Source organism: Arabidopsis lyrata (genome assembly GCF_000004255.2).
Source record: "Arabidopsis lyrata subsp. lyrata unplaced genomic scaffold ARALYscaffold_8, whole genome shotgun sequence".
Taxonomy (NCBI): domain Eukaryota; kingdom Viridiplantae; phylum Streptophyta; class Magnoliopsida; order Brassicales; family Brassicaceae; genus Arabidopsis; species Arabidopsis lyrata.
The window spans coordinates 14,715,382-14,732,008 of NW_003302548.1; the positions used below are offsets into that span (position 1 = coordinate 14,715,382).

General features: G+C 31.9%; 3 protein-coding genes across 3 annotated transcripts in view; all 3 read left to right on the forward strand.

Annotated features, from left to right (window-relative positions):
- LOC9300206 (receptor-like serine/threonine-protein kinase At4g25390) overlaps positions 1-1,015 on the forward strand; it is a 2,331-nt gene extending 1,316 nt beyond the window's left edge. The window contains exon 2 of the mRNA XM_021015773.1: positions 5-1,015. Within this exon, the coding sequence (XP_020871432.1) occupies positions 5-835 (831 nt within the window). The 3' untranslated portion in view covers positions 836-1,015. The remainder of the gene's footprint in view (positions 1-4) is intronic.
- A 3,485-nt stretch (positions 1,016-4,500) lies between these two features.
- Positions 4,501-7,937, forward strand: LOC9300207 (transcription factor bHLH36). The gene is made up of 3 exons (XM_021024779.1): positions 4,501-4,863; positions 5,534-5,890; positions 7,684-7,937. The coding sequence occupies exons 1-3, from the start codon at positions 4,690-4,692 to the stop codon at positions 7,747-7,749; spliced, it is 597 nt and encodes a 198-aa protein (XP_020880438.1). The 5' UTR covers positions 4,501-4,689; the 3' UTR covers positions 7,750-7,937.
- Positions 7,938-14,987: 7,050 nt separating this feature from the next.
- LOC9300208 (transcription factor bHLH120) lies at positions 14,988-16,461 on the forward strand. The gene is made up of 3 exons (XM_021012725.1): positions 14,988-15,627; positions 15,742-16,098; positions 16,206-16,461. The coding sequence occupies exons 1-3, from the start codon at positions 15,445-15,447 to the stop codon at positions 16,287-16,289; spliced, it is 624 nt and encodes a 207-aa protein (XP_020868384.1). The 5' UTR covers positions 14,988-15,444; the 3' UTR covers positions 16,290-16,461.
- Positions 16,462-16,627: the final 166 nt, after the last annotated feature.

A 16,627-nucleotide genomic window follows, 5' to 3' on the forward strand; every position in this document is an offset into this window, starting at 1 on the left:
GAAGGTTGAGAAGAAGAAGAGTAGTAAGAAATTAGAATGTTGCTTTTCGTTGGATGAAGAGAAGGAGAAGGGGAAGAAGAAGAAGAATCGGAGAATGGTGAGAGATTGGTGGAAAGATGAGTATCGGAAAGAGCTTGCTAAGCGAATGAAGAAGAAGAAGAAGAAGAAAACGTTGGAGTCTGAGTTTTATAGTGATGATGTGAGTGGAAGTGTGGATCAAAGGCGGCGCGGGGATGAAGAATTGTATAGGAAGAAAAGGAGAGGTGGTAGTAGTAATAGTATAGGAAGTAGCATAGATTGGTGGTTAGATGGACTAAGCGGTGAACAATGGAGAGCACGTCGCAGAAACAGTCAAGATTCAGTTAAGAGTTGCGGAGTCAGTAGCACGCCGAGTATGAGAGGGACAATGTGCTACGTTGCTCCTGAGTGTTGTGGTAATAACATAGATGATGTGTCTGAAAAATCTGATGTGTATAGCTACGGAGTTTTGTTGTTAGTCCTGGTTTCAGGAAGGCGGCCGCTGGAAGTAACTGGACCCGCGTCTGAGATCATGTTGCGTGCTAATCTCATGTCGTGGGCAAGGAAACTTGCGAGAAGAGGGAGACTCGGTGATCTGATAGATGAAAAGCTGCAGTTGTTAGACAAAGAACAAGCGGTTTTGTGCATTAAGGTGGCTTTGCAGTGTTTGCAAAAATCCCCGGTTTCACGACCATCAATGAAAGATGTTCTAGAAATGCTTACAGGAGCGATGAGCCCACCGGATTTGCCTACAGAATTCTCACCATCACCGCAGACTCGCTTCTCGTTCAAGACACGAAGGAAGCATAATCGGTAGAGAGGTTTCTTTGGTGATGGATGTGTGTGATGATTTAGAGCATTTGTTCTACAACACCTTCTTTGTTAGTTAGTGATGTGTAGTGTTCGAGCCACTTGATTTGTTTGCACAACTCTGTTTTCGCTTCGAATATCTTATTATAATTAATTAATGTAGTTTAGTGATCATTTTCTTGTAAAACTAAGCATCAATTCTTGCTAGAGCCTAGAGGTATGCGGAATTTGCATAATGATTAGCCCACAGTATATGAAGATTAATCTGAGATTTGGTAAAAAGTCCAAAAATTGAAAAATATGTGATCCTCGTGATTGGGCCTAATAGGAAATTCATAAGGCCTTATCCTGTCTTAACTGGGTTACACGGTATATTTGGTTTGGACTGGTCCTATCTTGAAAATCAAAGTACAATTGGTTTATTGGGTTTTGGTAAAGGTTATATAATTTATTTATTTATTTTCCTTTTCTAAACGTTATGCTATTGCTGATGCATTCATCAAATCACTACTACTTTGGGCAAAGCCGGTCTTGAAGATATAAAGGCCCCAAGATAAAAATAAAAAAGAAAGAAGATTAAGAGTAAAGACTCATTCAAATTTTTAAGAGATAAGAAAGGACATGATGGTTATTAGAGGTGGGGACTAAGAGAAAACCACACGTTTTTAAAGCTACAAATCCATTATTTCTTGCTTCGCTTGGACTAACGACATGCTTTGCTTTGGATTTCCAATTTATTTTAAAAATCTTAAAAAAACTCTATTTAACCAATAACCATATTGGTGGAGATGTGTCTTTAGTCAAGTGATTAAATCCATTTGACTCCGCCTTCCCAACCGGAATTCGACTCCACTAAGTCGCGTTACCTCGCGTAGTAAGGATTGACTATGGATCGGGTCTTGTCAATCCAAAGATGTTAAAAAAAAAAACCAATAACCATAATGGTAAATATAAAATCATATGAAATAATTTTTTTGGCCATGTCATATTTCTTTCGTATAGTTTTTAGTTGTGGTTAAAACTTAAAACTAGTTGACAATTTCCAATGGTGTGCTGGTAAAAACTGTCCAAATGCTAGTGTCAACTGTCATATAATTTTTACTTCGAACAATCACTTTTGAAATATTTTATTTTATGTTGTAATCTTGTTTTTTTCTGTTTCCAGAAGTGATTCTCGTGGAACTTTTAGTTATATATAAGCTATATACGTTGATTTTGTGTTTTTTTTTGAGCTCACATGTGTGGTTCATGCCAGATACCAACTATCTTTGCCAAATGTTTGAATACTACGGACGTCGAAAACTCGAACTGACGGAAATTACCACCACCTCACCGTAGTAAAATGTGATAACTACCGACGAACTACTGTTTAAAATGGTACATGCATCAGAAAATATTGATGCCTTTCCAACGAATTTTGTTGACATCAGCAATACGTTGATTATCCATATATTTTTGTTAAAAATTTATTGCATTAATTATAAAAAATATTTACTCAGATATTATAGAAAAGTTAGAATATTACTAGCACATACATTTTTTAAAAATTATTCATATATTTAGTGTCCTTGTATAATTACAATTAACACCTTTTATTAATTTTTTTTTATTAAGATTTTTTTATTTTTTTCTAATTAAAAAATGATTAATAAAAAATTAGTTTAATCCACATTATTAAGAGAAAAAAAATTAAAGCCACGACATAAGAGAAAAAAAAAATACGAAGGGTTACGTAACTTATTGTTTCGCGGTAAATTTACATGTCACGGCTGAGTTATAATGCTTCATGGTAGACGAAAGGTTGCGTAAATTTATATATTACGGCTGAGTTATAATGCTTCACGGCTGACTTATCACACCAACTTCACAAGCTTGTCGTGCGTTGTTTCCGCATCTATCTGCACAACTCTACACCCTCTATCGTTGGTGTTAAATACATATTTGTGTTTCTTTACCCAATTACCGGAATCGGATCATTCATATATCGGGAGAAGGATGAACGAATATGAAGAAGAATGAGGAAGACAATGACAAATTGGATGTTCAAGATTTAAGTTTTAGATATCTCTATTGATGTGAAAAACACACGTGAAGAACAACACAGTGAAGAACAAGAAGAGTAGAAAACAGACGTTTCGTATTTTCTTCGATGATGATGACATGAAATATTGCATCCGACGTCATTTTTTAATTGATGAAGTGACAACTAAGCCACCAAACGAACATGTAAATCAGCCTAATTAAACCAGTCATCAAACAAAACTTTAAGTCAGTCGCAACATGAATACTATTACAGTAGTTAAAAACAAAAAAACGGCTGGCAAAGTCAGCCGTTTAATGTCGTAACTCAACCGAAATCTTTAACTCAGTCGTATCGTTTAATAAGTCGGTCGTAATTGCATGCTATTCTAGTAATTAATCTTTCGCTACTAAGTCAGCCGTAATTAGGCCGAATTTTCTATTAATCCAGCTCATTACGGCTATTTTATGACACTCGAACATAAATCAGCCGTAACGAAATTCCATAACTAAGCCGTCTTTGATAACTTAGCCAGCCGGAGAAAGTTCACCCGTGTCGAAGCAATAATTCAGCCAAAATTTTGACAAATCAACCATCAGGTAAAACTCAGCCGTAACTTAGGCTGGATTTAGCTCGAAAGTCAGCCATTTTCTCATAACTCATACAGATTTCATTAAGTCAGCCGAAACTCTAGCCTGGATTATGTAAGTCAGCCGTTTTTTCATAACTCAGCCATTTTCCTTAAATCAGCCGTAACATACCGTAATTCGATCAGCTGTCATTGCCGCTGTATCGCTTTACGGCTGAGTTCATTAATACACTTCAGCGATTTCTGACGTGGCGACGCAGTTTGTCTGACGTGGCGACGCAGTTTGTCTGACGTGGCAATGACATTTTTTGTAATTACGTTTTTTCCTATAACGTTTAACAGAGACACGCTGGATATACAAAATATACCCAAAATATGATAGTAATAAAAAAAGATATGTATGTTTCTGGTCATTTCACCTAATTTGTATGACATCTGAATAACTTTCCCTAATTATAAAGAAGAGGCATTTAAAAAAACTTTCAAGAAAAACTTATTAGTACATAACATTGAACCAAGAACGGATTTTTGGTCGCTAAAATCTTTGGATTTTTTTTATTGTGCAAAGTTTATCTTGAGAAATTGGAGGATTTTCTCAAAATGATATCTAATTTAGGATAATGGTAATAAGAAAGTAATAAGCATGGAATCTCGGAAATCGGAATAGAACATCATATCAAAAGATCATATCAATATCGGTCAACGCTGGTCAATGCTGGTCAATGCTGAATTCTGGCAACCACTGGAATTAGATGGTTATGGTGTTTGCAACATGTCTTATTCTAGTTCGGGGGTGTCCGTATGTAATGTCAATACTTCGTGTAACTAACGATTTATTTTTAAAATCTGCATATGTGACTATGTATTGGCATCTCTATAGGTGACAAACATTTTCCTTTGATTATACATTATCAACTATTAGAAGAAGGAGCTGATGAAGACAGTCATCACTGCGTGCGTACCCTAACAAACGTATTTTTAATTCCTTTTCTGATACGACTAACCTACGTATCTTCTTATCTCTATTAAATAATATTATCATAATATCTTTTATTTAAATTATATTGCTCCATCTTCAAGACTGCAATAATTTTTCAACTTTACAACAAAGCCCTGAGCTGTTCTTCTAAAGACTAAGATCACAAAATCCGCAGAAGATCAGATCTTGCTGTCTCATCTTCATCATCTGAAGTAGAGAATCTTTTAAAGGAATATTTACTTTTATTAATTTAAGACCACCAAAGCTTTTTAGATGGATGATTGTCGGGACAAGAGAAGAAGACGGTGTACGAAGCTGACATGTAGTACAGATAATAACAACGACATGGAGAAGATGATGCATAGAGAAACTGAGAGACAAAGGAGACAAGAAATGGCTTCTCTTTATGCTTCTCTTCGTTCTCTTCTCCCTCTTCACTTCATCAAGGTCTCACTCCCCAACTACTAAAAACCCTAATCTTGATTTCGATTCTTCATGACTTCTTTAGATCTACTTAATCTTTGTCTTTTGATTTGGTCTTCCATGTAAGAAAATGAACAAGGGATCGTAATAAGTGTTTTGACTTTGTGATTTTACTTAACTATAGTGTTTTTTCCTCTGTTCTAAAAAGCGGTCTAGGCGGTCGCCTAGGCCCCGACTAGGCGCTAGGCTCTCATTCGACGCCTAGATAACCGCCTTGACCGCCTAAAATTACATAGATCTTGTTTAATGTATTTTTTCAATTTCAATTACAGTTTTATTTATATATATATATATATAGTTATAAATATTCATATATTGTTTAATATAAATATAAATAAATATTTTATCTAGTTTTTGTTTATAATTTCATAATTTTTAGTTTTATATTAATATTTTATATAACTTTTATATATAATATCATATATATAATGTATTATGTTATAAACGTCTAAACCGCCTAAAAAATCGCCTAGGTTCCGATTAGGCGTTCTAGGCGCTAGGCACTGAGTCACCGCCCGCTTAGCGCCTAGCGCTTTCTTGAACACTGGTTTTTTCTTAAAAGATTAATTCCTAAATAGATCTAGTACTTTCTTGGTTTCTTTTGTTTCTTGGCGGATTCTTTTGCTCTCTCTAGGGTAAGCGTTCGACGTCAGATCAAGTCAACGAGGCGGTTAACTACATAAAGTATCTACAGAGGAAGATCAAGGAGCTGAGTGTGAGGAGAGATTATCTCATGGTACTGTCTAGAGGAAGCTTCTTGGGTAGTAGTAATGATGATTCTAAGGAGGAGGTGGAGATGATGAGTAGGAAGAATCATGTGGTGGTTCGTCAGTGTTTGGTGGGTGTGGAAATCGTATTTAGTAGCCGCTGCTGCGGTGGCCAACCGCGGTTTTCGAGTGTTCTTCAAGTGCTTAGTGAACATGGTCTCTGCCTTCTTAACTCCATCTCCTCTATTGTTGATGATAGGCTAATTTACACCATACAGGCCGAGGTAAACTTATCCTACCCTCATACTCTTAGTTACTTATTTCAGTTGTGATATAGACATCAACTGTTCCAAACGCATAATTTTTTTTTCTGAAAATACTTTTTAATTATTTCGAACTTTTCATTAAATTCTTTTACAAAAATGCAAATCAAAGGTCTGCATAAATCTTCCGTTTTGTTTGGTTTTCGTGTTTGTAGTTTATAAAAATGTTTGGTAAAAACAATAATTGGTGTGGTTGCGTTGTAAGACACACATACACACAATTTCATAACATCTCAATTTAGATGCAAAAACAAAGAAAAGAATTTAGGTATTTGCCAATATATGTATATATATACTATCGACATTTGAATCCATCAGATTGTAGACGTTATTAGAAACCTTATATATCTTTCTATCTTAAGCATCAAATATTTGAAAAGAAGATATCATAATTGCAACTGTCCATATACAAGAAAATGTTCTCACATGTGGGCACTAAATGGTAACATAAGAAATATATTCAGCCGAATTCAGCCAGATTCAGCAATTCTTCCGTTACCATTTGCATAAAACTAAATTCAGCTCAATTCAGCCAGATTAAGCAATTTTTTCAACACTAACAGATATGTAGATATGTTTATTTCTGGTAAAAATTCAGATAATAAAGAATTCACAACTCACATTATAATAATTTGGATATGAGAAATTACAAATCAAATTTATATTTTAAAATAAGTCATACTATACATATACAAATACGATATTGAATCATTCAGACACATAAAATCACTACCAGAATAGACAAGAGACGAATTTATGTTCAAATAATTATAGATATTTTTGGATAATTTTAATAACTTTAAGCTAATCTAAAATAAATTTTTAAAATTCGCAAAAAAAAACTCATACATATGCTAAAATATTTTTTAAAATATCAAAGTTTTGATAATTCTATTAATCATTCTCGTCATATTATTGATTAAACTACTAGATGACAAAAAAAATATAGATAATCTTTATTTTATTATCATGTTAATTTTTGAAATTAATTTTTCAATAATGTTTTGACAAAAATTTCATTAATTATTTATATATTTTTAACAGTTCAAAAATTAAATATGATAAAATAATTCAATTTTGCTAACCAATATATTATTTATATTAGTATTAGTTTTAGATAAGTTTTGTATTTATTTATTAATATAAGAGTTACTTAGACAATTAGATAATTTTATCTATTTTATTTAGATATTTCTTAGTTATTCTATTGATTAAGATTCATAATTATTTGACGATATTTTTCAGTTTAAGTCTTAATTATTTTGACAGATTTTACCAAAAATCACAAAAAAATTCAGCTACATTCAGCAGTTACCATTTAGAAATGTAAAAATTCAGCTAGATTCAGCTAAATATCACTAAAAATTCAGCCAGATTCCACAATTCAGCCGGATTCAGCCAGATTCCTCGGTTACCATTTAGACCTCATGCATTTAAATATATATATATCATCTCAGGGTATATGTATTGAATTTTGAAACTATTATATTTTTGGAGGTTAGAGCGTGTGCATTATCAAGGTATTTCTATAATTCTGTCCCAGGTTTTGGCATGGAATATCCAATTATATAACAAAATGATCAAACTACTGCATGTTCCTATTGTTTGATTTTGTCTTCGAATTTTCTTCATAGCAAAAGGCTACATTTTGAATGGAATAAAAATCTTATAACTTCGTATATATACTACTATACAGAAAAATTTGGTACATTTGAGTATATATATATATATTGAAAATTTCTTTTGTTTTGCAGGTCAACGATATGGCTTTGATGATTGACTTAGCAGAACTTGAAAAGAGATTAATCAGAATGAAGTAAATTCTTGTTGAGTAGGTTGCTCTAATAACTTGTCAAGCAAACGACATATATAGTTAAGTACGTACTTTATTCGTACTTGTGATTGTTGTGTCGTGTTCACATCTATCTGTATGTATATATTTCTATTCCATCTGATTGTCATTAGCTCATTTAGTTGTTTATAGATCGGAAAATTATGTTTCCCATAAGCTGAGTTAGTACCTTATATATCGTTATATGCTTTTTTTTTTCCTTAATATACGTTATGGTTATATGCTATGATTCAAATTGTGTATTTGGGATTTTATTTTAATAAATTTCAAAAAAACATAAAGTTTTTGATGGTGTCTAGCTAGGCAGTGTTCGAAGTTGGTAGCATTCGTTTATTAAAAACAAAAAAGAGAGTTGGTAGTAATATTCTGCTGATTTTTATATAAGAAAAACCAACGAAAAATTACAAAATAACAATTTATATTTGTAAGACTAGAATATATTAAACTCATTAAGGTGCACATATTAGTGCTCGTATAAGAATCTGTTTACAAAAAAAACAATTAAGCATATTTGAAACAGCTATTATAGTATATAGTATTATAAAGATTTTTGTAGCTTTAATCTGCTTTAATCTTAATTTTGTAGGATAAAAATATGATTTTTTATTATCATTGATGTGAAACAGCTAAGTATTTTCCATCTTTTTTTTTGGTAGGCTGTATTTTCCATCTTTTTAAAGGTCAATATTTTGGATATTATAAAACTGATATATTTGATCAAAATTTATAGTACAATGAGTTACGTTGTACTAGAAACGCAAGTGAAGTTTTATTGAGATTCCAATATTATACATGTGTCGATTTTCAATATAAAAAAATGCTTGCGGTTAGCATTCTGGTTTCACAAAACTAAAATATCTTAAAAGTTATAAATTTTTTGGGCGACATATACAACGATATGTTCATGATGATAAACTTTTACAAAACAAACCTAACTGAAAAAGCATAAAATTATTGCCAGAGAAGATATTATTAAAGTCTCATTAATAATTTCAAAACAAATGTGGTTAAGTGAACTTTTCTGGAAAGAAAACAACAACTTTGATTAAATATATACTACAAGAAAATATGTGGAATTTTACTGAAAAACCATTGGAAAATATTTTTTTGAGACCTTCGATCGAATTCGACCATCGAATACATTGGAAATTAAAATCTATCGGAATTTTTTTATAATTTTCCGACGATTTTTTTAATTATGTTTAAATATTATGAATTCAAATTCAAATTCGATTTATCAAATAAAAATCTTATACAACTCGGAAGCTCTTATTATCATTATTGTTTTCTTTTTATTCTCAAACTATTAAAAATGATTATCACTAGAATCATCAAAATCAAAGATTTTAATAGAGTAATTAAATCTCACAAAAACGAATCGACTAGATTTCTGTTTCTAATCACAACTATTGTTAAAGTCTCTTCAGTGTATTAAATTCGTCTTCCTTGACAGTAGTTCTACTGTTTATCTTTATAACAACTAGGTTTTGAACCCACGTTCCGTGTGGGTTTATTTGATATTTTGGTGAAAATTATATAAGATAGATAATAGTTTTTAAATTGCAATTAAAGCAAAAATTTCATTTCAAATGCACAATTATAAAACTTATAAAAATCAATAATGTTTTAAAATAAAATCTTATCAAAAAAATCATGAATCAATTTTGTTTTCTCATATTCAATTGGCCGCCAACACCTATGTCTTCGTATTTTTTTTCACATTCATCGTTTCGTATTCTTCATAATCCTTCTCGTCATCTGCATTCTCAAATTTTTATGGACGTTGTCATCGTTACTTTTCGCGTTTTCGTTATACTCTTCCTATAAAACATTCGTTATTACGTGGATAAAAACAAAGTAAGAAATTTAAATTTACTAACATTAACCTATGAATTAACTACCGAAACAACAACGTTCATTTCACCTTATGAACTCGAAATTTGATGCCTTTCTACCAAAGCTTAGTTCTACGTCTCGAGAACACTCCTACCATATTTCAAATTATTTCGAGTACATTTGGATGTTCATGTCTCCACTTTGTTGGTCAGATTTGAAACTTTAAAAGAAATCTTCTCGAACATGTTAAAAAGCATTCTTCTAAAAATCTGTTTAAATTTATTTTCCACCATTAAACCTCAAGAAAGTAATACCATAAACCTCGTCATCAAGTTTCAGCTACATATGATCCAAACGTTACCATATATGATAATCCAAGTTTGTCTTATGGTATCACAATCAGACCTCTTCTAACCAAACGATACATGCATGTGTGCTTGTCATTGATCATTCTTCTTTAAACCAAAAATTTAACTCAAACAATCAAATCAAGGTCTTATGATTCATAACCGATATGAAAGAGCACAAATGATGCTTGTCATCGATCCGTCTTCTTCAGACCCAAAACATTTACGCAAACAACGTCAAATCATATATAACATCATACACAAACACATGTTTTACGGCTCATCGAAGATATAAAATAAAAACAGCCTATCAGAGAGAGAAAAGTGCCCTCAGTGGACGATGAAAAAAATAAAAAAAGAGGCGCCATTAAAAGTAGTTACCAACCCTAATTCTTACTGACGGTTTAAATTTATACTTTAAATAACTAGATTTTAACCCGCGGTACACCGGGGGATGATTTAATTTTAAAGTTAGTACAAAAATATTTTGTAAATTGTATTTCCTTATAACATATATATTTATATTATAGTTTACAATTGTTATTAAGTAACGGTATACCACGAGTCCACGAGACAATTATTAATAAACTGAGGATTTAACCCGTATTAAAGCGGTATATAAATATTGATTCAAATTCGTCCGCCATATAAATCCTTTCCAAAATATAACCCGTTCCGTAATTTCTTAACCCGTCCCGTGATTTGTTTTTATTTTAAAATTTAATGATTATTTATTATATATAAAAGTTTACAAATCATATCATTCTCTAAGACATTTATATTTTAATAAACTAAAGATTTAATATGTATTAAAGTGGCATGTTAATGATATTTTAAAATTTTATAAATATTGTTATTAAGTAACATTATACCACGGGATAATTTTTGGTTTTATACAATCTTTTCTAAATGAGACTGATTTAATATGTCTAATATTTGTGGTATTAAAAAAAAAGGATTTAATCCGTATTGAAACGGCGGATTAATGATATTTTAATCTTTTTATTATTGTTGATTCAAAAACCCGTCTGATTGCTCGAGTAATTACCCGATACACTTAACCGCAAGGTAGTATATACGGGGTCGATCCACAAGAACCAATGGTACACTAAAGACTTCCGAGACTCGTTCTTAGCTAAAGCGGAAAGATTGTTTTGTTTTGGGTTTTCAGAATTGTAAATAAAAATGCAATTAAAATAGACGATTTAACTTCAAGATTTAAAGACATTGGGCGTTAGGATATTTCAGAGATCAACGAATAATGGAAACATGAAACCAGGAATTCAGTAATTAAGAACCGTTCTCGAACATGAACACATTTAAACCAATTCTCTTTCAAGACATTAATCACTAAATTTGACTATTCGATTACTAAACTTTCGCATGCAATTTCCTAGTCAAATTCGCATTACCAAACAAGTTCATTAAGTTCACAATGCGTCCTAACGTCAACTTTCGTTGGCTAGAAATACATTGCTCAATCCACATTCTTTCAGGCATTCTATCGAACACTTTTGATGCATAGAAAAACCTAGAATCTACAACAGGGTGATCAATCCTATTCTAGCATTAAGAACATGTGAATCAAAGAACCTAGAGAATGAGAATTCCTAACACAATCAATCCATTAATCCATTGAATCTCCTAATTGGAACCCTAAAACCCAATTGGAGAACTACTCACACATAGAGAAAGAGAAAAGACAAATAGATATGAAAGAAAACATGATTCAATAAAATAGAAAAGGAATAGGGTTTAGAAATCTTCTCCAAGTGTCAAGAGGATGGATTCCTTTGCCCAAAGTTGTTTACAAACCAAAGAACAAAGTTTAGAACTCAAAAAAGTCAAAGATAATGTCTCAAAAGTCGAGCTTAGGGTTTTAAAACAATAGGAGACGAGCCGGGTCGGATCTGGAGTGACTCGGGTCAAATCTGGGCCAAAAATACGTCTAGGGAAGGGATCGATCGATCCAAAGGAGGATCGATCGATCCAGCAGTGTCTGGAACGTTTCTCATCCGTCAGGGAAGTGGATCGATCGATCCACAAAGGGATCGATCGATCTGGAGCTTCTGGTCTTCAGCTCTGCAACTGCTTCAAATGCTCGCCAGAATGACCTGTCTTCACTAATTCGGGTATAACTATTGAATGCACCGTTAGATTTCCTTCAAATCACATGGAACCTCAAGCTAACATCTGCATATAGCTTTTGTCAAAATTTCAGAAAGATCTAACGGTGGTAAGTCTTCCATCGGAGGCCAAACGTTTGATACTTCTAACCAACACTGCATCTCCAAATGTGTGTTTTTATCCCAAAACATCTCGTTTTCCTCCAAAGCAACCTAAAACCTGTAAAGAATCGATAAAGGACTAAAAGACTCTAAAAACAAACTTTGACTCTATAAAATATATGATCTAGGAAAGAAAACAAAGACTCAAAACCGATAAAAACACAACATATCACCGTCCCGCCAAAAAACTTATTTATTTTATTAATGTTCTTATTTATGATATGATTCTAAATCATTGTCTAAATATTTTAATCGATGTAGAACGTTGAACACACACTTTCGTCAATTGGATAATATATGTCCGTTTTTAAAATTTCGAATCACAGTATATGCCGAGAAAAAATTTGATTTTTTATTTTATTTTATGTATTATATGATGATTCAAAACGGTTAAAACAAATCAAACAAAGATGATAGGAGAATCATAATTATAAATTTTAATCAAATCTTCTAAATATCTAAATTATTAAATATGGAATATCCGGTGTATGAGTTGGGTTAAATATAACCCGACCCAATAAATTTTTTGTGAAGGAATTTTAAAAACGGGTCGGATATCCGATATACCCGGAAGCATTTTTACCCACCCGTCACCAAAGTGTTGCAAAAATACTAGTATAGATTATGAACAAATCAGATGCCTCCGGTTATTATTTATATTATCCAAAGTTAATCTAATATGTTTTTTTGTTAATATTCTTTTTTTTTGTTGGAAAATTAGAATATTAACAAAATAAGAATATATGTTTAATGTATTATATTCCATATAATGTTTTTCAAAAATTCACATTTATTTTTCTTCTATATATTGCTTTTCTTATTTCCATATGTTGTTTTTCAAAAGTTAACATTTCTATTCTTTATATAGTATAGATTGGTTAGAAAATATTGTTAAATTATTGTAAGTGTTTGTATTTGAACACGCTTACACACAGAAAATAAACAAACTTGAGGTTTTAGTGAATGTTACATAAAATAAAATGTGACATCATGGATGCTCGAAATAATTTGGGAGAGTGGGATCCATGAGCTGCTAATGAGGCTGGGATATTTTAAGACAAATGAAACAGCTGGTTTCCATCTATTAAAATTAGGATCTTTCTTGTCTCCTTTTCCACCTTGTCCCGAAGTTGCCTGAGCTGTCCTAGGCCTATCTTTTTAACTATGTCCACTCCACTTCACTCATCCTATCCATTTAGCTTATCCCCATTATTACATATCTACATTGACGGCAGATTTACTATTTATTTTTATAATATCTTGATTGAAAAATATTGTGAAATTACTATATAGAATAATTACACAAAAAAAAAAAAGAGATATTTTTTTGTTCAAGTGAATGAGAGTGAATTTCGAATATTTTGAATGTTAAGACTTAAAGAGCATATCTAATGGTTAGATATTCACTAAAAATATCTAATCAATATTATAATAATATTTTTGATATAATTTTATTATTTGATCAAATTTTAAGTAATAAATAAAATTGAACTAATTATATTAAACAAATGGCAAAAAAAAAATTTAAAATGTTAAGAAAAAATCACTCTCTTTCTTCCTCTTTTATTACTTTTTATCATCTTATTGTTAACAAATTCATTAAGAGCTCTCCGTTGTACATACGATGACAGTATGATTCTCATGCTTAGACTGCATGCGTTAGAAAGTTCGGTTAAAATACTGAAAATTTTTGTGTTCATTGATATACTATAAACATGCATGGTCACAAACACCTCGATAAATAATTTCCTGAGTACATGTACACGTTCTTATTTGCCGAATGTCCTTTGTTGCTACCATAGAGTTTTATTGGGCCGAAACTAATAGAAACCAACTCATAATTATTTCGTTGTTTTGTGTTTTTGTCAACCAAATCACACATAATTTCAACGACAAAACTTTCTAATTTGAGCAACCTCTTTATATCATTGAAAGTCTCTATTGAGAATTCTATAGCTGACTGTTCATCCATTATCACAGTAGAAAAATCCAGATATTTTGATCAAATGTCTTCTTCTTCGTTCTTTCTTTCTTTTTTTCTATCTAGAAGCAGAGGTGCCAGTGTATCATAAGAAGAAGAAAAAATGCATCATCAGTTATCTTCAAATCACATGCAATATTTGGAAAATAATTGAAAATAATAAACATGAAAGATCATCATGATGATCAAGTAAAAATAATAATAATAATAATGATGATCAAGCAAAAAAAACAATTCAAATGTGGTAAAAATGTATAGGTATATAACTATATACAATACACATTGTTGCAGATCTTACTGGCCAATAGTTGTACATTATTGTATATACATAATATTTAGAAGGATTCTTTATTGGTAATTAACTAATATTTATGTAACTAATTTGCACCAGCCAGCAAATTGCCGCGCCATTATTCTGTAACTAATTTTTCTAATTGTTTATTTATGCGACGATTTTATCCTAACTATGTATACTTATTGCAGCTTGTAGTAGGATAGAACGGTTCCGAATATCTTAATTGAAATTCAGGATGAACTTCCAATTAAATATCCGATATATATCCATCCAAACATCATTACATTCACAAATATATTTTTATGGATTAGATACATAAAAATTACTATAAAATGCTCAAAGGTACCAAAGATTTTTAAAATTAAACCAAAATAAAAATATCCTAAATTGGCTAAAGTTAATTAAAATGTACTATGTATTTTTATATATAACAACACATCATAAATTGAACTATATATTTTAGATATGGATCCGTATACATATATGTAGACATTAAAATCATAATATTGGGATCCGTTTTAAACCGATCCTAGATTTTACTATTCATATTTCTTGGATATCCGAATTTTTTCAGAAAACCTTCTACAAGACAGACACTCCAATATTAAATAGCTAGAGAAAGAATCGGCACACACTCGCTAGTCGCTATACATACAAAGCATAAAGTTCTGTCACGTGTAAACTGTTACAGCAAACCAAATTATTTGACTAAAGAAAAGAAACACCTCCCGAGGCTGCATTATTTAGTAAGTCTTCTTTGTTTATTTCTTTCTTCCATGAAATATGATTAAAGAAGACAGACCCAATTATTTAAGGGAGGGCAGTCTCTCCTATAAGACCTAACAAGTTCATTACAAAAACAAGAGAGAATAAAACACGATTACTGCTGAGATCTGCCATTTCTAAACCTCAACCCATGATGAATCCTTCTAACAATCCTAAAAAGACAAGGCACCAGATCAGTCATATGCCTCAAGAAAGAGATGAAACGAAGAAGGAGAAGAAGCTTCTCCACCGCAACATCGAACGACAAAGAAGACAAGAAATGGCCATCCTTTTCGCCTCTCTTCGTAGTCAGCTACCTCTAAAATACATCAAGGTTCATATATTTTACTCAAATAAACTCATTGAAGTCTCAATCTTCCTATCAAGTTCATTGATGGGAGATTTTTGTTCTCTAGGGTTTTAGTTTTCTCAGGCTCTTTCTTCGCAGGGAAAGAGAGCCATGTCAGATCATGTAAACGGAGCAGTAAATTTCATCAAAGACACTCAAACACGGATAAAAGATCTCTCCTCTAGAAGAGACGAGCTAATGAGAGAGATTGGTGACCCCACTAGTCGAACTGGATCCGGATCTGGATCTGGCTCAAGTAGATCGGAACCAGCTAGTGTCATGGTGCAACAGTGCGTGAGCGGCTTCAAGGTGGTTGTGAGCAGCTCAGCGTCGTCAGGTCTTGAGGCTTGGCCACTCTCAAGAGTTCTTGAAGTTCTTCACGAACAAGGACTTGAAGTCATCAGCTCTTTAACCGCACGAGTCAACGAGAGGCTCATGTACACTATACAAGTCGAGGTACCGTTACATATTTAGAGTTAAATCTAGGGATTTTAGTGTAAGCTTATCAATTGTGTGAATATGTTTATGTTTATGTATCCATATATATGATATATAATCCACAGGTAAATAGCTTTGATTGCTTCGACTTAGCTTGGTTGCAGCAGAAGCTAATTGAGGAATTAGTACTTTCCACGACCAGGCACTGAAAAAATCTAACATTGTTCATAAGAATATGTTCATTGAATGATGTTTTTGTCCAAATCTCTTTATTTTAGTGTCCGTAAGGGTGTATTCTTCTTGGTCCTTCACTACTTGGAGTGAATTTTTGTGTAAAGATGATCTGGTTGGTTAGATTGAATTAGCAAATTCTAAACTCTCGTTCATGCTTCTTTATATATAAGTATAGATAATCTTTTGTCTAAAAGGAATTTTTCGAGTGCATCAACAAAACAAAAATATAGTGATGCGCCTGATTTCTTTATACATTTTTCAATATATATAGTCATCAATCGATGCTAAAGACTAAAGTCTCATTACATAATAA

Bases quoted from the DNA above. Each gene is read 5' to 3' on its own strand.
- LOC9300207 (XM_021024779.1), top strand. From the start codon at position 4,690: ATGGATGATTGTCGGGACAAGAGAAGAAGACGGTGTACGAAGCTGACA. The intron at 4,864-5,533 runs GTCTCACTCCCC...TGCTCTCTCTAG, and splicing joins TCCCTCTTCACTTCATCAAG to GGTAAGCGTTCGACGTCAGA. The intron at 5,891-7,683 runs GTAAACTTATCC...TTTGTTTTGCAG, and splicing joins TTTACACCATACAGGCCGAG to GTCAACGATATGGCTTTGAT.
- LOC9300208 (XM_021012725.1), top strand. From the start codon at position 15,445: ATGATGAATCCTTCTAACAATCCTAAAAAGACAAGGCACCAGATCAGT. The intron at 15,628-15,741 runs GTTCATATATTT...CTTTCTTCGCAG, and splicing joins TACCTCTAAAATACATCAAG to GGAAAGAGAGCCATGTCAGA. The intron at 16,099-16,205 runs GTACCGTTACAT...TATAATCCACAG, and splicing joins TGTACACTATACAAGTCGAG to GTAAATAGCTTTGATTGCTT.